The following is a 24334-nucleotide window of genomic DNA, read 5'->3' on the forward strand; positions in this document are numbered from 1 at the left end:
CTCAGAATCATTAACAAGAGGATGGAGAGTAAGGCAATGTTTACTTAAGAGATGATCAAGTTTGAGTTCAGGAAGGGGAGAGGCACAAATGACGCCATAACAGTAACAAGGTCACTAATAGAGAGGAACATAATATACAATCAGGATGAATTTGCCTATTTCTCAGATTTTGAAAAGAAATTTGGGAGAGAGAATCGTGTAAAAATAATGAATGTATTGCAGGGAATAGGAGTAGATTAGTGACATGGGAGACTTATCAGAAAAGATGGACGCTAAGTATTTTGGCTGGCAATGGGATGTTGAAGACTGTGATAAAGGGTAGAATGATTGGCAAGTGAGGAAGGGGCAGAAATAATATACGCATGTAGGACGGAATGAAGGGAGGAAGGAAGTATGCAGAATTGAAGATGGGTTCATTGTAGTATGTGATGTTGGGCTGTTTTGTTAGAAGAGGCAAGGAAATTGTCACTGTGCTATTTCGTAGCTTGAGTTCATCAAAACCTACCTTAACCATTACATAAATAATAATGCGATTGTGTAGTGTACATTGTAACGCAGCATCACAAACTTGAAAATTAATGTCATTTTCAGCTGTTTGTAAATTTATCCCACTTTTCTCCTGCACCAAATTTTGTTAATGGAAACAAGATAATTTACATGTACTTCACAATATTTTTTACATCTAACTAGCAAAACACTAATTTTCCTCTTCTTATTAAGTCTTTTGAAATAATGATGCAGATATTTTATTAGGAAATTTCTCCGAGATAGGTGTTGCAAAATGTAAAATTAAGGTTTTTACCATTCCATGGGGTAACCACTTAAAGAGAAGAAGGGTTTTCACTAGATTTTTTTAGATTCTCTCAGATTTGATAAATGCTCCATAATGCAACCAGAGTAATTCAAAACCTTCCAATATATGGAATATCGATTAAATAATATGAATGAAAAATTCATTCACCATATGATCACTTACTCAGACATTAAGATTCAAAATTGATGAAAGTGACCAGTATTTTTTTAATGTTTTCCCATTTTCCTAAATAGGAACCTTGAAGCTGGGAGGAATATGTGGTCTAAGTCTCTCAAAGCCAAAGAATAGTATGAAAGTAGATGTAATTTTCTTCTTTACTTCTTGAAATGGGAAACACAAGAGAATGATAAACCAAAGGTCTGCTGATTTAGTCTAAATTAGCATTCTCTATTTCACATTCCGGAATAAAATCAAATTTTTGGCTAAAACCAGCCTTTCTTCTTTAGTATTAGACTGGCCTCATTTACTAGCTAGGCCTTGAAATAATGAAACAATTACATGAATGATGTACATTTCAAATGAAAAAGGCACACCTAATATTTATCAAAATGCATTCACTCACTTCGTACATGAAGTCTAGCTGAGGTTAAACAAACTTCAAAAGTTTCACACTAAGATGCCTAGATTTCTAGACGAGAGTTTTAAACATTAATTTCCAAAGTTTCTTTCTACAATGTGAAATTTTTGCATTTCGGTGCAACTAGCAGGTGACTCTTTTAAAGAAACTATCATTGCTTCTTCCACAGTTCGTTGAATTTGGTTGGGGTTACTTTAGAGAATCCAAGCCAGCACTTATTTAAATGCTTGACTTTCCAAGCCACTATAAATCAGGAATTTATTAAAGATTCAAAATTTAATGCAAATCATTAAAAGTTATACCCGGTATAATTTGAAACAGCTTTCAAAACAAATAATTTATACTATTGGAATTTTCAAATAAGGTTCATCACACAAAAATTGTAAACGTGATAGCCTCCCTTCAGCATTCAGCGTTAGCAGATCACTTCAATAAAAGTCAACTTTTATGTATAATCCATTGTTAACTCAATTAAACTTTACATCATATCAATATTTGGAAAACCTGCAAGTATTACTTGACTAGATTATAAAGTAATAAATGCAGCAAATAACATTTCTATAATATATGCAGGGAATGTTTAAAAGATGGTTAATTAACTTATTTCTAAATTACACTCCACAATAGTATGGAATACATCGATTTTTTAAATTGACCATTTTTATAAATAGTGTACTTTTAATGCATTAATATAATACTCAGCCACTACTGCATTGCAGTATTTAGTTGTACACCCTGATTGGGGTTATAATTACTCCAGGAATGCATCATAAGGATAACATTAAATGCACCCTCGCAAATGTCCTGTAGATCCATTAAAAATTTTTTAGTTTGTGAATGTTTATTTGAAGCTTTTTATTAAACAGAACTTTCAATTAGTACACAGTAATGCATAAATCTATTTTTGTGAAATTATATAACTGCATCTAAATGGCTATGATATGATCTGAAAATGGCTACAAGTACCCAACTGTACACTTAGATAAATACAAACAGTAGGAAATACTTAAAAAAACAATTACCTTCATTACTTTCTTCTGAATCTTTAGGGGCAGCATCAATTGTGAAAAAGTCAATGACTTTAGATGTGAAATCAAACACTACATGTTTTTTTCCATGCAAAACTGATATGGTATGCCTGTCACTGAAGCTAGAACGAGGCATCCCACCACTGAATAGCATGTAGTCATCCCTAAAAGTATTGAAAATGGAGTATTAGTTATCACAAATATAATATTTCACACATAATTACACTAACTCAAGCGTCATGGTTTTAGACAGAAAAAAACACCATTCTTACTTGGCAGTTGGTTTCCATAAAAATTTTGTCACAGATTTGCATGAAAATGGGCCATATAATGTAGTAGGCTCTTCAGAAGGTTTGTCACCAACATCCACATCCCAGAAAGCATAACTGCCATCATTGTGAGATGAGGAAAATTTTTTTCCTGAGCTATGCCAGCAAACACTTTCCAACTGCTGGCTACTAATATAAGTCTACAAGAAAGAGAGAACCAAGATTCATACTTGAGATTTAAATACACTAAAAAAACACTATGCTACTGATTTGAAAATTGTGGAGGATATGCAGTAACACAAATCCAAAAAACATTAATTTGTCATCAAAGATATTATTTTCCATCTCCTCTAATAATTGTTCAAGGTTAGAAAGTTCAGGCTCTACACTGCATACATTTTCTGGCACATAAATAGAGCTTTCATATTATGGATTCATCTCCAATTTCATATCTTTCCATCTTTTTGAATTTCCAAAGCATATTTGAATAATTTAATATCCCGAAGACTCTAACAAAAATAATGAGTGCAAAAGAGGAAAACTGTGGCCAAGTCTCTGGGGACACTGGCTAAAGATGAACTGGTTTGTGGGGGAGTGGAAATCTGTCCAAATGTGTCAATGCATGAAATGTCAGACTAACACTAGCTTATTAGAGTGGGGACCTTGAGTATTATGCCTATGTTATAACTACAGTGATCATGAATTAGGAGGAAAAATGATTAATTTTAAAATTTGAAAGGCTGGCTCCTCTACATCTATCGGTCTAGTAAATTCAATTTCTCTCACTATTCTTATCAACTAATGCAATGTGAGGTCATGTTCATTAGGTGAATATTCACAGTTAACCCATTGCAATAGTAATTTTCACAAGTTTTGCATGCAATCTCATTTAGTGGTTACCATCATTGATCTACACCACTTGATTTTTCTTATGAACATGATACAATTTTTGTTAAAATTTTACACTTATCTAAGAAATTTAAAGCTAATATTTAAAATTGCTATATATTTTATCTAAATGCCCCATTCTCAAGTGCACTGAAAATAATATGGAAGTACAAAATATCAAAAGACACAACTTGCTGATTTTTGCACGTGAATATTGCCAGTTTTTTTATATTCTACTGTTTCAGGCTTCACTTCGCGGAAGTATTTCATATTCATACAAAAAAGACTTTGTACTTTTCCACAGATAATCTGTGGAAAAGAACAAAGTCTCTTTAGTATGGTCTAGTTTTTTAGTTCAGCTTTAAAGGCATTTTAAATGCATTCCCTACACCAGCTTCTATGCTGGATTGATTATTAATTTCTTCTGAAATTCTATTCCTTCTCAGTCCTGTAAATATACAAGTATGAAACTCTGTGATAACTGTAAAACCTCAGATTACATATTTAGGTGTTACCACAATTAATGGAGTAAAGGCAAGTTGTTCCTCTGGTACGACATTTGTGGTGATGATCATTGCATTTGTATGTAATTTGACAAAGAGTAAGGATATTAAAATTACTTTAAATTTAATAAGGCTTGCTAATTATTGCATCCTTAACATACTTGATCTGCTCCAGGAGTCTTCCTGTTCCATAAAACCATTAGTCCTTTGTTGTAGCCTATCAGAATTCTGTCTGGGTTTCCAGGCTGTTCCGCTATGGCTTCAACAGCACCTGGATTTTTCTTGTAATCCTCTGGAACACTTAAGAAAAAAAGAATAAATTACAGTATATATGCTCAGCACAGGCTGAACAAAATAACAAAATGTTTGCAAATTCTTTGTTAGGCAAGAAATATACCAATATGAAAATCGTGGCAATACCTTAATTAAAAGGAGAAAAAAATGTTTTGATTTGGGTACTTCTGTGCTTCAAGGTATTACTATTTTGAAACCTTAAGATTCCTAACACCAGATATTTAGCTTTGCAATATGTGAGTGGCTTACGAGCATTGATTAGCTTTCCCTTATGAGATACACCTTTAAAACCACCTCAACAACATTTCTTTAAATAATGGATGCTTAACCATTAACATCAGCACACAAAACCTTGACTTCACTGAATTTTGTGTGATGGCTGACATGGGAGGTTAACTTTGAATTAGATATTAGGAGAGCTATCATGGTGTATAAAGGTGGTAATGATGATGGAGACCATTACTTCTGCCTCAAGCTCTCCCGTAGGAAATTGGGGGCAATTTATTTGTGATGACCTCGCCACCATATTTTGAACATAAACAATTGCAGGGAAAAGTGAAAAATAAAAATAACAGAATTATAAAACCAATGTAAAACAAATATACATGAGAATGGTTACCAGTTATCACCACACCGCAAGTTTGAAGCCAGTATAAATCAATGGAGAAAATATTTCAAACATATGTGGCTACTGTATGTGGTGAGGTCAGAAGAATCCTCTATCGTGATATGTGAGTGGGTTTTTTCTTTTGAGTTTAACTTTATACACTTCATCAAATGTAATTGTTGCAGTTTCATTTATTATACTGCTAGATTTCAAGGAAAGGATGCAGGATGGAAATGCTAAGACAACACAATGTTGAGCTCTAAATAGTGTCTGGCCACAATGTGTTAACAATGGAAGGTGAAATAATTTCACAAAAAGTTCATATATTTATGTTCTCGATACACATTTTCAATTTGCAGCAGTAAAATGGGTCCAAATACAGCCTATACATGCTGAAGTTTTGATTGATCGGCTTTTGTACAAGAAAAACCACAAGACAATTAACGCACAAATGAAATTCATTTCCAGGTCTTAATTAGCAGAGGATAGGTCAAGAAGTTTCACTTCTAGATGAATAGCAAAGAGAAAAACACACAGCTATTGGCAACAAGAAGCCCAAATGGCAGGGCCATGTATGTCTGTCACGCAGGAGACCAGGTAAAACTGCATAGAATTATGCATTACGACAAAACCACAATGTCATTAAAAGAGGGGAGGAGGAGTCACCCTATCAAAATAAAGTTATAAAATGAAAGGAACAGTAATGCTATTCTATTAGAGATAAGGAGGAGCAAGGAGCCAAAGGAGAGAGCAAATGCTAAAAGACTTATAGGGATTAAAATTTATTGGAAGAAGTTAATCTGCTAAACCAGGCATGCCCAACCCAAACTCTATTATTCATGCCCCTCCCTATCAACCCAACCCATCCTTCATCAACTACCTCCCTAAAAAATGGATCCATTATTATTACATGTAAAATATTTTTACCATTATATGTTGCCATATTTCAATTGAATATAAAAATGTACTTGGATTGTAATTTACAGTATTGAATGAGCAGGATTATTGCATTAAAAAAACATAAACACAGTAATTAACCCAAAGGTCGGTTAGGTAGGTCTTGGTAGAGTTCACGAACCCAATTAAGCCCAGAAACATGCGAAATTCACACATCAGGGCAAGGGGGGGGGGGGCAAATCCTTTCCCTATATTATTGTATTATAAGCTATAATAACACTGCCCACTGACCCCGGTGGAGTTGGGGTAACGTCCTAGCCTGCCAACCCAGAGGTTGCAGGTTCGATTCCTTCCTAGGTGGGTTTTCCTCCACCTAGGCCTTGGGTGTATGTAATTGTATGAATTGCTATATCACTGCTCATAGTCTGATGTAATGGCCAGAGTGCTGTTTTCAGACTAATACAAAATAAATAGATAGTAACTGTCCAAGTGCAATAGCACAAACTAAAGATGCATAAGTTGAACTTGAAAAATTACACTAACTTTTGCATAACAACATCTTGGTATATAATTGTGTCAGACATCTCAAATGTCTCAAGGTTTAGTAGATAGATGTTGCCACCTTCCGTTCCCAAAAGAAGATGCTCTGCAGATGATTCTAGATGACATGCCGAAATTTTCTTCAGCCTGGTCATAGAAAGAATATACAACAATAAGAAATCATAAAACACTTAAAATAGTAATTCATTCATGATTCCAATCGCAACATGTCTGTGACCATTCAAACTTTTAAAAGCTACGCAATTATAGATGACAAATAATTAGATACTACATACTACCTTGATCAAAAAGTTCCCGGAATAACCACCGTGTGGCGCTCCCATCGTTCCGATTTGAGTTCTGTTTTTTTTGTTAAATTGGTACATCTGTTGTTGATATTCCCTTTAAATCTTAGTGTCATAACTTGACATTTGCAAAAGTTACGTAGCCAAGAGTACATCTATCTCTGTGTGTGTTGGCGATTTTTTACAATTGCAGAAATGGATTTAAATTTGCAACAACGAACTTGTATTAAATTTTGCGTAAAAAACGGATTTAGTGGCGCACGGACGTTGGAAATGTTGGAAAAGTGTTTCGGCAACGATTCTCTAAAAAAAACGGTCGTTTACCAGTGGCACGAGCGGTTCAGAAGTGGTCGTGAGTCAATCGAAGATGATGAACGCAGTGGCAGACCATCGACATCGAAAGTCGGTGAAAAAATTGATAAAGTAAAAGAAATGTTGGTCAATAACCGCAAATTAACCATCAGAGAAATAGCGGAGGACTTGAACATTGCCTATGGATCCGCCCAAGACATTGTGGTTAATGATTTGGGTTTCCGTCGTGTAGCAGCAAAGTTGGTGCCAAAAGACCTCAATTTCATGCAAAAAAGAGACCGTGTTGACGTCGCAAAAGACATGATTTGCGAGGCTGAATCCGATCCCACATTCATCAAAAGGATCATTACTGGAGACGAGACGTGGGTTTATGAGTACGACACGCAATCCAGACATCAGGCAAGTGAATGGCGTTCACCAAATGAGCCGAGACCAAAAAAACCACGTCGTTTTCAGTCAAAAAAGAAGGCAATGCTGACGGTTTTCATGGATTACAACGGTGTAGTGCATCATGAATTTTTGCCAGAAGGCCAGACAGTAAACAAAGAGTATTATTTGGGCGTTATGAGACGTTTGCGTGAAGCAATTCGCCGAAAGAGACCAGAAATGTGGGCAGAAAACTCGTGGATTTTGCACCATGATAACGCACCGTCGCACAGTGCTATCATTATTCGTAATTTTTTGACGAAAAATGCAACAAATACCATCCAACAGCCACCGAATTCACCTGATTTGGCTCCCTGTGACTTCTTTCTGTTCAATCGAGTTAAAAAACCATTACGGGGAACGCGTTTTAGCAGCCGAGAGGAAGTAATGGAAAAATCGCAGGAAGCACTGATGGACATACCGAAAACCGAATATAAAAAATGTTTCGAGGATTGGATCAAGCGCTGGCATAAGTGTGTTGCAGTCGATGGGGATTACTTTGAAGGGGACAATATAGATTTAGATGAATAAACTTGTATTTTTAATTTTCTGAATAAATTCCGGGAAATTTTTGATCAAGGTAGTATTTCCAAGTTGTGATACAGATTTTCCTTTGGAGTGTTTTGAAACAAGGAATTCAAAAGGTAACTTCAACCAGACAGATTCATCCAGGGCTGCCTAAACATATACACATAATCATGAAAATGGCCTTGGAAGGAATAGAGTGAATATATGTAGAAAACTACACCAATATTTTCCCTACGACCATATATTATCAATAAGCAAACAGCTGTTACCACAATACATTTATAATGATGTAAATGTACTCATAGGCCTACAAACATACATAATGATCACACATTTCAGCATACATACTTTCCCTCTAAGGACTGAATTTTCTTTTCTTCTAATGTAGTAGTCCCATTAATTTCATTGATTTCCCATAGATGGATGGAATTGTCAGCACACAATGAAACAAGGCGCCCCTAAATATGTAAATAATTTCACATTAATGAAAGTTGTAATAATTATACAGTAGTAACTTCAAAAGCAATATCTCTTTCAACTAAAATCACCTGGTTGGGCAGGAACACTATGTTAGTAACAGCACTCTCATTATTCTGGTGTTGACCATAAAATTCAACGCCTGGTTTCCCGAGACTAAATCCAGTTAAAGAAATATATGCATGCAATGGAAATTCTGGGAAAATTCCATTCAGCTTAGGTAAATTCATTCATACTTAGGTAAAATCTACAGTATTCCTTGTGGGATAGAGTAACAAGGAGTGATTACCAATGCTAATTTAAAGAATCATTTTTGGTGATGCATAGCTTTTCCAAACATATAATGAATCATATTTCCATTGACTTCAACAGCATAATAAAATTTCTAAGATTGATGAAACTTTTAATTATAACATGAAACTAAGGACAAATGAGTTATTCTCTCTCTCAAATATATATTTCTCTTAAAGAATAAGTGGTTGAATCAATTATCATCCTGGCTACTGATTAACTTTAATGATGTGGCACAATAGTCTTTGGAAGGTGTATCTTGATAAAATGTTTACCCATCTATTAAATATGTACCATTTGATCATGCAATAGTGACCAGTAAAAACTTTCAACAGACATTACCTGATAATATTCCAAAATAATTGTATCTATTTCTAAGTAATTGGTGACATTAGGTAACAAAATGTTAATTGGTTAAGACTGTGGTGGCTGTGTAAGACATAAAACAATAAATATTATCAATTTTAAGTTTAAAAATTCAAGGATACACTTTGATGACTCCAGATGATGTTCCAATAGCCATAAGTCTTAGGGTAGGATCCCAGGCCAATGAAGATGGTTTGTTTGGGAAGCCATGTTGGATTGTCTGTAATTATGAATGCAAAGGTGTAATAACATCTGTCATAAGAATGGTAATTAGAAAAATCTATGCAAAAACTTGACTTCCCCTTATGCAAACAAAATATGGTACATAATATATTCATTGCATACTTTATTACATATTAGGGATTAAAATATTGATAATTTAACTAAATGGTTTCATCTTCAAAATCAATGTATTGATGGCTCTGTAACCTAGCCTTGACAGTATTGGAAGAATTTAGGATACCAATTTCTGGACACACCAAAATCCAGAGAAAATTCATTTCTCTATCAAAATTGGCAACAATCTGGCCCATTTAAAGCATTTTCTGTTTTGCATGGAAACTTTATTGGCCATGTGGTTTGCTAAGATTTTGAAGAAAACCAGTACAAATGGGCCCAGAGTTCAAAATTCGGAAGGAACTTTTTAAAATGCACCATTTTTTAATGCAATATAAGTTACCTCGATAATACAATTACTATGTAAATAAAATAATATGGTAGTGTTCTTTACATCATATATGAGGTAATAAATACTAAATGAATGAGAAAAAATATATTGCAACAGCCTAAAAATTAATAATTGTGCCCCTTAAAAAATAATTATTTTACATGCCACCAGCTGTTCAGGATATATTTGGGCACAGGTAACTAAATAGAAAAGCGTGGCACATACTTTCATATCACCATCAACGTATATGATGGCCAAGAAGAAGAGCTAAAGAAATTTATCCAGAAGAATATAAGATGCCTTAGGGAATTAAGAATTAATTAATGGCAGGAGGAATGCTTGTGATTACAGTAAACTTTTATTTAAAAAGCATCTCAGCATGGATACAAGTAAAAATAGCTAGTACTAAAGATGCAAGAATTATTTACACTCAAAACATTTGTAAATGTTCAACATTTCACTGCAAATTTAAACATTTGTCAACAATTTCCCTTCTTTTAAAAATGAAAAAATAAGGTTGAGATTAATGGTACAAGGCTTGTATTATTTAGCAGCACCTTGTATTATAAGGCATGTATACTCTAAAAAAATCTTAAGAAACTCACAAAACAGAAGAAATTTAATGAGAAGCCCACGGTTTTAATATTTAGCTGCAAAAATAAAATAAAAATGATCAGCTGGAGACTTATCTTTTAATTTATTTTATATATATAAATATATATATATATATATATATATATATATATATATATATATATATATATATATATATATATATTTATTTATATATTTAATACATATTTTATTAATTTTAAGTAACTTATTTTTTAATAGTTGGTGAACTTTAAAATGAAATTTTGCTGGAAGATGTTTTAAGGAGCTTACTTGTTTCTTTATAAATGGTTTGGATGGAAGCAGGTTGGGCTATTCCACAACGTAAAGCATAACATGACACAGTTAAAAACAGTTTAATATAAGCAAAAACAATAGAGATAGAGGTGATTAAGTTCTAGCGAGTGATCTGAATCCTTTTAATTACATTTCGGTTTAATTGATTTCCATCAATTTTTGAAACCCTCCTTAATATTATTCAAACTTTCCAAGCTCCTAGGAAATTTCTTTACACATTTCGTGTCAGTGGCTTACCCGCAACTGTACGTACGCATTAATTAGTCCCGAGATTCCTTGTCAGAAAAATTGCATTTTATATCGAAAAAAATGAGTGAACTGTTTAAGGTCGGATACAATATGTTTCGAATACTAAAAACCTTGTAAATCAGTAAAATAATTTGACTTTCGGAATTTGCACTAATGATGCTCGACAGGATAGAGAGGAAGGTGCCCCCAGTATAAAAAAAAACAAATGGCTGGAAAACCAGGCGAACGACTGGGAAGGGGATCGAGATGGTGCGGGGGCTAACGTACTGGCTTCCCACCCTGAGGGCGCGGGTTCAAATCCCGGCGGTGTTGAATATTTTTCAGAGGTATCTCGATCCCTACTTGAGGTGCTTTGTGGAGGGCACTTTGAGTGAGTACGCCGTCCGTCGGATGGGACGTTAAACTGCGGACCCCTTGGCGCCTTTCGTAAAGAGCAGGCTAATGCCGACGCCGGGTTTCTCTCCACCCTTCATCCTTTCCTGTCCATCCCCTATGGCGCAAATGACCTTAGCTGTCGGTCGCCTCCCCTTAAAACTACTACTACTACTACGACTGGGAAACTGTGGAAACAACACTCACGAGTAATGCTAGTAAGATTCAAAAGCATTAGCGGGCGACCGTAAAAGATTCCTTCTAATCAACATGCTTGATCGTTACATGATTTGTTGCCACGGTCTTCACATGCCAATGGTTACGCCTATGTTTAGATATTTATAACTTCTTTCCAACACGCATGCGCTCTTTAGAATCCATCTATTTTTTTATCGCTACGGGAAAACTTTCAGTTTCGGCGGAGACCGCCGGGGAGGACAAGCATCCGGCCATCCCAAATGAAGCGATGCGTAAAAAATCATCACCCTTCGAAAAGCGATGTGACGCACGAGCAGCTCGCGCGCGCTAAGCCCCATAAACAATAATCCTGCAGTTAATAAGGACTGTACCCCATTTTCTGTACCCTTTTACATTTGAGTTGCATGAACGAGTACGTGAGGTGGGGGAATCCCTATATGGCAGGAACCTAAACACACTCCTATCCCCCATTCTGGGCGAACGCTAACATAAGCCGGCAGGGGGAATGGTAAAGGAGCTGCGACGGAAAGAGACGGTCGAAAAGGAGGTATGGTGTGTTGGTTTTGTTCATACACCCACAGGGCGTGGCAAAACCCTACCCCGCTCCTCCTGTTCCTAAGCCCTCTCCCTCCTCGCTTCGCAAAACCGTTGATGATCGATTGCGTATCGTACTGAGCCTGACCACGAGGGCCGACACGGTTAAGTACAGGGTCCATGTGTCACCTCCAGTCTGTCCCTCGTGATTGAAGGACTGTGAGAAGGCAGGCTCGGCTGTCTCTCGTTAGCGGCCAACTTAGCTTTTACCTCCTCCCTAAATTTCTACAAATTAAGATAAATACGATTGGCGGAGGCAATCGAGAACACTCTAATCGTGCATTGACAGTGAAGCTTCATTCCTAAATGGGGCGTTGACATAAGGAAATCATCCGACGTTTCAACGAAAGTCTCCGAAGAAAATATTCTCATTTTGAGTGTCTAATAAATGAATTACATTTCCTTGACTTTTGCAACGCCACTTATTACAAATATTGCCTAAAGAATGATGCAGATAATTCAGTGTGTGTTTCTGCGTACGTAAAATTAATCTCGTGTGTTTATGTTTTGCATGATCTTGATTATTAATTTACTTGTATCGTCGGAGTGTTACTATAGATATACTTTTCTCCCAGCATTACGTAAGATAGATGTTTTACATGCAACCTTGACGGCTATAAATTCCAACATGATAAATATGAACGATGATCTCTGGAAATTTAGGTTAGAATGCCACTATTTATAACGAAATAAAAACAACATTTTACGGCTGCAGGTAACGACCAAGACCTCCTCCTCTATTGATAGCAAATTTACCACTTCAGAATAATTTTTACGACAAATCCAAATTATTCCATTACAATTTTTCGCCAAACTCTCAAAGCAACACATATGGGGGTCCACTTAAAACAACACAAACACCTTTCAGTAAGTAATAAGTAAAAACTATATAAAATCTTCGACGAGTAGTAAGAATATAAGTCATGACTGGCGTGAAATAAATCATTCACTTTTCCAATATTATTTAAATTGCCCAATTCCATACCTACTACAGACATTCGGCGATATTCCTTTCGATTAGCTACGAACTATTTTTATACGATCATCACAAGTCCATCTCATTGAAAACGCTTTAATCTACAACTTTTGCTTTGGTGCCCTATAGGATCGAAGAGAACGTTTATTTCAGGAAAAACAAGGACAAAATGTTGAAAAAATAATCACGCTGTCACAAGGCTATGATGCCCGCTAGTACGTACGAGAACTGCAAAAATATTTTCAGACATTATCAAACAAAAGAGTGAGAATATTGAAATCCTCAACATTATAGAAAATAACGAAGGAAAGAACTTTATAATGTTCATTTCAGTGTTCCTACGGTCGAACTCTGCTGAATGCAAGAGAGACCTTCAGCAGAAATAAAACTCGTATATTTTTACGATAAAAAAGACATGTTTTCCAATCGCGAAACGGCATGTTTTTCTACAAAGGGGCCAAGCGTGTTATTTCGGTCTCTCCCCTGCGACCTGGGACCGAATATTCGCAATCTCTGGCTTCTCCCAATGCTGCGGAGGAGTGAAACCAAGCAGCAAAGGAGAGTTATTCCTTGAGATCTCTTAAGTTGAAATTTCAATTGAATTTCAACTCTTTCGCAGAGCAAGCCAATAATTTTATTCTGAAAAAAGACTTTACCAAACTGAAACTGATATATACTGCCATGGGATAGAAAAAATTGCAAAAGACAAAAGCATTGTCACCACCGTCCATGTCTGTAAAACGCCTCCAACAATAACCACTGCTACTTCTACTCTGTTCCGATAATCACCGGGATATAAAACGACGACATGAAAGACAACGGTACAAAAAATAAAAGACTTCGCACTCGCCTTATTTCTTCACGCTGGATCGTAAATTATCACAATTTGAAAGCAAGAGCCGAGACTAGTAGGCTAAAAACGAAAAAAGCTTATTCTTGTAACGAGTAATTAACGATAAATTCACTCGAAATAAAATGGGTAAGTAGGGCTATGATGCACGAACTCTCAAGGCTAGAATTTGCAAAGTGCAGAGAAGTGTGAAGTGTAGGCAGAAATTAGGCATCCAAAAATCGTGGGCCATAAATTATGTGCGTCCCCTAATTCAGATACAAACCGTAGAAATCGCGTACAGACGTGTATTTTACTTTAAACAATAAGGATTAGGCTAGGAAACAACTTCTCAGTGAAATATATGCTACATAATGAAGTAGTGTGAAATGGAATGATTCCACAAAGACGAAAAACTCGATTATTATTTCCCACCTAGTTTTTATTTCTGCAGATATCGGGTTGAAATCTGCGTAATTCTTGCCATAAATTTCAGGATAGCTACACAGTAAAAAACGAGTGCTGACTCCCGTTGATACTAAGCTACAAACACAAAACTACTATGACAAACAAGTTTACGGAAATCATCATTTGGGTTAGCACTGAAAAATAGACTTCGGTGGCGGAAGAATACCGATCGAGTCGAGTTTGTTTCACAAAGTTAATGAACACCATTATCTTCAATCAGATACCCGCCAGAATGAGGGAGGGCACATATAGAACTTGGATGGAGAGGTCAAAATTCTTAGCAGAATGAGTTATAAAAAAACGTTGAGGAAAGAAGAGACTGCTACTGTGTGGGAGCAAACCAATATTCAGGGCGCCCATGACGACAGTCTGCTGATCAATTAATGCCGAAGAAAAGGACCTTTAAGTGTGCGGTGATTATTTTTGGGGCTTACATGTATTTTTATTGGGTATGACTAACCCGAAACAAAGCCGGTCAAAATAGATTCCTTTTATGTATTTACTTTGACAGGCAAATAAACAGAATTACGAAAACTTCGAATAATTTGAATATACACAGCATACCTGTATTACAGGTCAATAACTTTTTTCGTGTTGAAAGCAACGAAAATTTAGTTCAGCTTACGTTTAATCGATTTCCCTTACGTACAAATTATGGGCAAGAGAGAATATTAATAACAATTCAAGAACCGGCCAACGCCAAATCTGATCAAGGATACAAAGCTATTAGCTTTTTTCATCAACAACAAAATTTTCAATTTCGTACTCATCAAAATTTGTAATAGTTCACTCTCCGCGAAAGTTGGATTTAACGAGGTAGAAACAAATCATTCCAACAATTTTATAAGAGGAAACGGAGCAAATAAGGACCTTATCGAACCGTCCACAATCGTAATCTATGAAAACAAACTAAAAGATACCTGGCTACGTAACCGGAGGGTCGGAATCGGATGAATCATACTCTTCTCAATGTCAGCAGCCGCTGCAATGGTTTCAGATAATAGACGCCAGAAAACCACTAAGGCAGAACCAACCTACCAATATAGTATGCAAAATCAACGTCATTCAATAATGCCGTGAAAAGATTTGGCGCTTAAATTTACCTCACATGTACGATCTGGGTATGTGTTTTATGAAATCACGAGTATTCTTATAACTCTCTGTCATGTATATGTAGTATAGTTTTACAGCTTTGGCTCCAGGACAGAGGCAACGGTAGTCGTTGCAAATAGAAACGTGTTCAGTTCGCCTACGGCAACTTTGAGACAACACGCGACGCTGCATTGAAATTTTGCTTTCGTCGGAACAAATGGTCTGGCAAGGTCTACGCAATGCTGCAGCATGCTAAGATGTCGCTTGAGAGGAATATTTGTGATAACGATCTGTAATTTCGGGCCCCGTTTATTTTCGATTTTATTAATATGGGTAACGGGTGAAATTTTCGAGTCTTTTGCTACTTTACCTTCCTTCTAGTTAAAATACTCATCTTTACAAATGGTGCCTTTTTCAAGGCCATATCTTTCAACACTCGTGCTCTGTTCCCCTCCCGTAAATGAGATTTGTTAGCTTTTAGGACCGATTACTTCATTCTATGGTTCATTGATGCCACGGAGATTATCCATTGGTTTTGAGTCATCGTTATTGTACAAGCTTTCAAAATATGAGCTCAAGATGTTGACTTTGGGCCTGATGCCTACAACTGCTATGCTATTTTCGTCATCCAATGACTCAACGGTTTGCCGTTCATCCTGTAATCTCTAGCGTAAGAACAATATGCCTCGGGGCTTTCATCGTTTTATTCTCCTAGATTTTTTTTCTTAAATTTAATCAGAAACGAGTGCAAAATCTTAATTGGTAAGCGCAGGCAGTATTGTTCCCCCCTTTGGACTAAAGTGATGTTATTAGATTTTGTTGCGCGGTATATAATTTTCTTGTTGTTCCTCAGGACCCATATTATCTCACGGTAACACTATCGTAGGCGTCGACTTTTACATTTGTGGATATGAACGTATCGATTACTGTTATATGCTTTACTTTGGTGGATATGAACGCATATGAGGACTTCCATGTTGTTTCAAAGTCTTCATTTGTAATATATTATACTCTAGTAAATGGTTTTTAATATAACCCCGAATTCCCAAAAGTAAATTTTTCGGAAAGATAGCTTTATTTCGGCTGTCTACTAGGGCTATTTTCACAGTTCTTATAAGATCGATAAGAACTAAAAATAGAGGAAAATACGATCGTTAATCGCGTTATTTACACTATGCGTTCATTTTAGGATCGGTAAAATACCTAGAATTAAATTTCCTTCGTTGGTTTGCTTAACTCTTCATGAAATGAGTCGTTCAAGTACAAGGCGAGTAGAAATGACTGCCAATTTCGATGATTAACGCCAATACTCCAGCTGTCCAAATGTATCGAGGGATGTTTACAAATACCGCTGATAAGCATTGTACTCTTTTCGTGTTTAGAAGCCGGCCTCTTTAAGTTTCCTCATTTCTCCAACATCAGCATTGGGCAGCATGTAGAACGGACAAACATGTATACTTTTCCGTTTTATTTTTCGGACGGTGCCCTAGACAATTTTAAATGCTACATTAATACTAAGCCTTGACAAAACTTTGTAGGTATGACATTACTGCGATAAAAATTCCGCCACCAGTCCTCTTACGTCTATCGCATTGGTGTATTTTCTAAACCAGAGGATAAACCTTACTATCTTTGATATTCTCCGTAAGCTTGCTTTTTGTTTAGAAAAATGTAGTGATATTTTGAAATAAGAGTCAAAACTTAGGGCCATCACGCATGATAAATTCACTCACAGATAATTAATTATATCGCTACGTAGCAGCTATGGCAGAGACCGAATTTAAGCCTACAACCTTTGGGTTAACAGGCTATCTCCTTACCCAGCAAACTTTATTTACTTCTAGTATATTGAATCATATGAAACAATAGTACGTACATGGAATCCAGGAAATAAGGCAGGTTTTTGCGTTAAAATATTTCAATAAAATTCCATAAAAAATTAAGTTGGCATACACTTCATTGACCATACTTAACAACAAGCTCTTTGGTAAATGGATACCCGCCACAACGGTTACTTCTAACTTTTACCACGAAAGCCGAAAACTATGGGTCGTTCGAAAGAGAAACTCATAACCGGCATAACCTCAAAAGGACTTAACCTAACACGCCAGCGTTCGATAATATACCTACCGTATACTGCCCACTGCCTCCTTATCAAAGGCGTTCCCATACCTCAGTGTCCTCTCTCCTCCCTCCCTAACGCCCGCCCACTACATTTGTCCTTAGCAACACGGGAGTTAACTTCTTTCCGGACCCACGTGGAAAAAAACGAGTTTCCAGGCATGCCTTTCGAACGCCATTCTTACCAGACATGACTAGCTCCAAGGAACAGGGACATAAGGAGAGAGAAAGAGATACGGAGGGAGAAAAAGAGAGGAGGGGGGTCACTGGGACGAAGGTACGATACCCTTCACAGTGCCAGCAAACGTTTCGAGAATTGCAATAGTTCAGCTTCCCAAGCTATCAGGAACTCATACGCCACACTGCCATTGGCTCTGTTCTCCTTGTCAGTCCTCCCTTAATCTCCAGATCGTAGGCAACTCGTTCCTCCGAAAGCATTTACGAGAAACCAGCCACTCCCCTTCCCATTCACTTCACCTGTTCCCATTGGGCCAGAACCCTTTCCCATGCGCACACACACAGACGCGATCACGCGCGTACACGACCCTACAAACAGGATTTCGGACGAGGCCACACAAGGTATAGAGAGTTACAGACCTAAAAAGGGGATGAGACTATAGGGGAGGGGGTGGTAAGTTGGCTTACGACGGAGGTGGTGGCGAGAAAAGAATTTACAATGCGGGATTTTCCAGGGGCACGCGAACTGTAAGTAATCCTTCGAATAAGACTTTGGGTCGCGAGGTAGGGGGAGGAAAGGGGATGAGTGGTGGAGACTCAGGCGGAATGAAAGTGAAATAGGAAGAGGCGAGAGAGTTCAGAGCACAGGCAGACGAACTTATGGTTTCGGTCCAGTCTTTCAATGAGAACGCCCATCGATGAAGCAGTGGAATTCAATAAGCTAAACAGGGGGACGAAGGTAAACAGATGGAAGGGGGAGATGAGAGAAGGAATAGAACGGGCGAGAGATTCGGAATGAGATTTGAGGATTTAACACGAATCCCCCCACCTGATCAAACCGCAGCAGTGTGATCTTGTTTGTTTGTACAGGGGAATAGAGGGAGGGAGAGGCTTGTTTTAGCTCACGCCGCTTATAGAACTAGCACGAGGGCAACCTCGGAAGCCGGCGATGGTCAAATACTTTCTGCACCCGCATAAAAAGGTAATTCTACCCAAACCAAAAAGTATATACACACATAAAGAGAAATTTATTCATATAGACACATAGAGAGAAGCTATTAATTAGATTATATTGACAATGCAACGGCTTTGGAGTTTTCTCACGCCTGGTGAATCACGAAACATTCAAGCTTTACTCTTATGGGAATTAATGCAACGCTTGTCACTATCGAAGAGAAAATAACCTTTTGCAAGTAAACGTAAAAATAAAACTGATTATCTTAACGGTATACTACACTACCACCATCCCGTTCAAGGAAAGGTTTAGTCATCAATAGATTGGAAGCTACGACATATTGACGTGAACGCCAAAAATGAATGCATTTACTTCACCACAACTAGCTCGAATTTAAAATACGCATTTACATAAAAAAACTGAATTAAGATGATAGGCCACATAGAATGTTCTAACTCTGGTTTCTTGAAAACAGCGAGAAAAATTATAAAGTCAAAATGTGCGAAGTTAATGTAACCACAATCCAAGCACTGCGTATACGCAAAGAAGAATATCCTACAACGTGTGAAGTTGAGGGCCTGAAAATTTGGCCGTCCAACTCCCGGCATCGGTTGGCCAAGAAATCCTCTCGAAACCAACCTGCCATCGGTTTTCCGACGCTAAGAGAGGAAATGGCACGATATCGCCCACACACGAAACTCGGCCGGGCGGCGGTGGCCAATGAAGAAGGCCTTGCAAGTAGCAAGGTTGTTCCAAAGGAAACACTCGCTACTTGCATATCCGAGGTTTATCGGACGTAATCAGCGAGCGCCAGGGGACAATTCCACAGGCCAGTAAGGACTCTGGGCAGATATGGATCGAATTCTATGGCCGTGCAGGTGTGGTAAAAAGACGCGACATGAGAGGGCCAACTTCGAGCATTCGAGTCGATAAGACCCGTGTGAAGATTTATCGGAACATACAACTATGCATGCAAACTCAAAATCCAAAATTTTCTTAAGGATTAAGATTAGAAAAAAGTCAATGAACTCAAAATGCATTCCTTCCAAAGTGAGTGTCCCGACATTCGATTTTCCTGAATTTTCCCTTATTTCAATCATTTGTCCATCATCTTAAAAAGTATTAAGTATTTACGGGACTGACGAAATGTTCTGAGATTTTATAACATACTAATTCATTTATATGACATGTCTACACTGCAATCTTTATTAGAAGAACCATTACGACACGGAAAAATACATAACGGTTATTAATATAAAGAAGATGGAGAAAATCTGATAAATTCCTTAAACGTAAACTTCTTCGTTGTATGCATGATAAGAAAGGATAAATAAGTTTCTTAAAAATCTAAGCAGTCCTTGTCTTTCCCCAAATACATTGCATTCTTCAATCACACGAAAGACACCATTACTAAAATATGCATATTTTTGAGCACCTAAGGTTGCGTTTTCATACAGGCGGGCGGGGTGCGATGCGGTGGTTGTTCAACCAATCAGAAGAAGGGAATCAATCAGCTAGGCGGGTCACGCGTGCGGGTGGAGTTAATGATAATGGTAAAACTTCTCTTCTGTCGCTCCGCTCTCGACCTTAAAAATTCAATCTCATTCACACGATTTAATAATGACAGCTGCTTCCGGCTTTTCATCCTAGGTTCTGACAGATTTAACGCCAAGATTCAACCTATATATTTTCATGCTAATGAAAATAAAAAACAGACGAATAAATCAGCTTTTCTAGGAAATACCTTGATTCAAAGGTAATTTATAATTCAAGTGTAAAAATAAGTAACAAGGGGTTAGAATAATTAAGAAATATTTGTACAAAGATTCACTAAGCAGTCTCTATTCCATTATTTTGCAATCTGAAGTTGTTCCCTCATAGGTATTTATCTTGCGGTTAATTAGGGCCTAAGACCTTTCCTTATCATGAGAGGCATTAGTGCCTCATTGACAAGTGATTCACTTTTCTAAGAAAGGATTGGGTTCCTTCACCGAAGAATAATATGTGATTTTTAGCAAGTAATTTTGTGCACATGGAGCTCAGAGCAATCAATACATTACATTATTCCTGTAGAGAATCAGCAGATTTGGGTTAATCTCTACCTAATGAAAAACTTGGCTGTTCGAGAAGGTGTTTTAATCTTAATTGCCTTATATTTAATTTTTCGATTCGAATTCCCTGTGTGCCCAGGGTGGGCAACATTTCCCCAAGTCAATAGTATATGGAATTACTTAAAGGAACTTTGAAAGAGCAGAGGGTATTTTAATTGCCTTGCCCTTTTAATCATCTTGCCACAAAGAAGGAAAGACACTAGAGAGGTTAAATGATGGCGATAAAGAAGAAGTTTATGCTTAATTTACACTTCTAAGAAAAAAATCTACAACACCGAATCGATTAAATTCACAACAAATTTGATATCGTATTCTTGCAGACCTCAGGCAATCGGAAAATATTTCGGAAACATCGTAAACTTAATAATTTCTGCAAAGACTTACGCACCCCCAAAATCGAAATACTATTCAAATATTCAGAGGAAAATCTTAACTTGTGATGGTATTAAACAAGGGAAATACGAAGGAAACGCCCAAAAGTAGTAGAGTAGGAGAAAACGACGAAAATGTTACAGCCAGCGTGAATATAGTTAACATCGTTAACATTTTTCCGAAAATTAACAATCAAAATATTAATGCATAAAAATAGGCCCCCACACATCCGAAGAGATTATGAGTAATAAACCATTGTTTCAAGCAGGAATAGAAAGACAGTTACGACGCACAAGAATAAAAAGTCTTAGACATAATAAATCGTATCAGGCGTAACTTTGTGGAACAGCTCCATGATGAATAAGTCGAAATAAAACTTTGTACATCCACATGAAAAATAAACTTTAATGCGACCGAGGTTACATTGCGGTGAAGCATCATTAGCTCTGCGGAAGATCTAACACCTTAGTTTAAAAATTTTTCCCAAGTCGATAGAAGACGGACCTCACGACTAGAAATTAGCTCATATAATCCCCATATGCAAATAGATCGATAGTCGTCTTTATTTTGGGGTGAGATTGAGACTGTGGAGTCTTTTCTACCACCTAACCCCTCGTCACACATTTACAATATTAAACTCATCGATACATGACACAAATCATACAAAAATAGAAATACAATTAATACATATACAATATATATATACATATGATATTATATATAATATATATACATATGATATTATACTACCTTGATCAAAAGGTTCCCGGAATAACCACCGTGTGGCGCTCCCATCGTTCCGATTTGAGTTCTGTTTTTTTTGTTAAATTGGTACATCTGTTGTTGATATTCCCTTTAAATCTTAGTGTCATAACTTGACATTTGCAAAAGTTACGTAGCCAAGAGTACATCTATCTCTGTGTGTGTTGGCGATTTTTTACAATTGCAGAAATGGATTTAAATTTGCAACAACGAACTTGTATTAAATTTTGCGTAAAAAACGGATTTAGTGGCGCACGGACGTTGGAAATGTTGGAAAAGTGTTTCGGCAACGATTCTCTAAAAAAAACGGTCGTTTACCAGTGGCACGAGCGGTTCAGAAGTGGTCGTGAGTCAATCGAAGATGATGAACGCAGTGGCAGACCATCGACATCGAAAGTCGGTGAAAAAATTGATAAAGTAAAAGAAATGTTGGTCAATAACCGCAAATTAACCATCAGAGAAATAGCGGAGGACTTGAACATTGCCTATGGATCCGCCCAAGACATTGTGGTTAATGATTTGGGTTTCCGTCGTGTGGCATGCCAAAAGACCTCAATTTCATGCAAAAAAGAGACCGTGTTGACGTCGCAAAAGACATGATTTGCGAGGCTGAATCCGATCCCACATTCATCAAAAGGATCATTACTGGAGACGAGACGTGGGTTTATGAGTACGACACGCAATCCAGACATCAGGCAAGTGAATGGCGTTCACCAAATGAGCCGAGACCAAAAAAACCACGTCGTTTTCAGTCAAAAAAGAAGGCAATGCTGACGGTTTTCATGGATTACAACGGTGTAGTGCATCATGAATTTTTGCCAGAAGGCCAGACAGTAAACAAAGAGTATTATTTGGGCGTTATGAGACGTTTGCGTGAAGCAATTCGCCGAAAGAGACCAGAAATGTGGGCAGAAAACTCGTGGATTTTGCACCATGATAACGCACCGTCGCACAGTGCTATCATTATTCGTAATTTTTTGACGAAAAATGCAACAAATACCATCCAACAGCCACCGAATTCACCTGATTTGGCTCCCTGTGACTTCTTTCTGTTCAATCGAGTTAAAAAACCATTACGGGGAACGCGTTTTAGCAGCCGAGAGGAAGTAATGGAAAAATCGCAGGAAGCACTGATGGACATACCGAAAACCGAATATAAAAAATGTTTCGAGGATTGGATCAAGCGCTGGCATAAGTGTGTTGCAGTCGATGGGGATTACTTTGAAGGGGACAATATAGATTTAGATGAATAAACTTGTATTTTTAATTTTCTGAATAAATTCCGGGAAATTTTTGATCAAGGTAGTATATATATATATATATATATATATATATATATATATGTATATATATATATATATATATATATATATATATATATACACACACATATGGGGGTGGCGGTAGTCCAGAGGGTAGAGCGTTGGACTTCTGACCGGAGGGGCCCGGGTTCGATTCCCGGGCACGGGACTACTCTGCGCACCAGCAGCTCCATCCAAGCTATGTGATTTTTCGGGTACTAGATCTTCCTGGAAAACCATAACCGGCACAGGGAAAGGAACTGGCCCCCCTTCCCTGATGTGTTTATTTCACACGCCGTCGGGCTTAGTACTGGGTGAACTCTACCATCACCTACCAAACCGACCTTCGGGTTGACTACTGTGTTTATGTATATAATAATAATGCGGGGATTCGAATAATTTCATTAAAATAAACAACCTGTGAAGTCTAAGAAAATATCATTTTTAGTAAATATCTCGCAAATAAGAACATTCTATGCAGGAGCCAGAAGGGTTTAGAAAATGAAGATCATGCGAAAGACAAGGTCTTTTTCTTCATGGTACTCTGATATCAGCAGAAGGAAATGCACTATAGGATACTATATTTATACATTTTAAGAAAGCCTTCGGAAATATCCCTCATTAGAAACTGATGCGCAAACTAAGTTATCATGATGTTAACGAGTAAGTGGGAAACTGGATGACGCGTTTCTTATCAAACCTGAAATAAAAATTAGTAATCGGTGGACTGAGTTCATAACGAGCAAACGTGACTTTATTAAGTGTCGCACACTCTAGCGATCTAGACTGGATATCAGAGCGATGGAAGGAATGGGAGTTAGAATTAAAAATAAGACAATTAAGAGTATTGAAATTTTGGATTTATAGAAAAGGAAAATAATATTGTACAGAATAATTTGACTTGAACAATATGCCAAGGTTACTCTACCCAAAGGTTTGCGGATATTTCTGTAACCACTGCCATCTCTGCGTCGTTGGAAAATAAACTTTACTTTTTATTAACGACGGAGTTAATGACGTTAACGTAAAGACAGAATAAAAGATCTCCGATAACACTTT

General features: G+C 37.1%; 1 protein-coding gene across 7 annotated transcripts in view; it reads right to left on the reverse strand.

The window, feature by feature from the left end:
• l(2)gl (LLGL domain-containing protein l(2)gl) overlaps positions 1-24334 on the reverse strand; it is a 106231-nt gene that overhangs the window by 29531 nt on the left and 52366 nt on the right. For all 7 annotated transcript variants that reach the window (XM_071588706.1, XM_071588702.1, XM_071588703.1 and 4 more), the window contains 7 exons: positions 9245-9342; positions 8537-8621; positions 8337-8446; positions 6421-6564; positions 4241-4379; positions 2692-2888; positions 2414-2583 (listed from right to left, as the gene is read on the reverse strand). In XM_071588706.1, the coding sequence (XP_071444807.1) occupies positions 2414-2583; positions 2692-2888; positions 4241-4379; positions 6421-6564; positions 8337-8446; positions 8537-8621; positions 9245-9342 (943 nt within the window). The remainder of the gene's footprint in view (positions 1-2413; positions 2584-2691; positions 2889-4240; positions 4380-6420; positions 6565-8336; positions 8447-8536; positions 8622-9244; positions 9343-24334) is intronic.

Source organism: Hetaerina americana, unplaced genomic scaffold, assembly GCF_022747635.1.
Source record: "Hetaerina americana unplaced genomic scaffold, ioHetAmer1.1.p SCAF_3, whole genome shotgun sequence".
Lineage (NCBI taxonomy): Eukaryota > Metazoa > Arthropoda > Insecta > Odonata > Calopterygidae > Hetaerina > Hetaerina americana.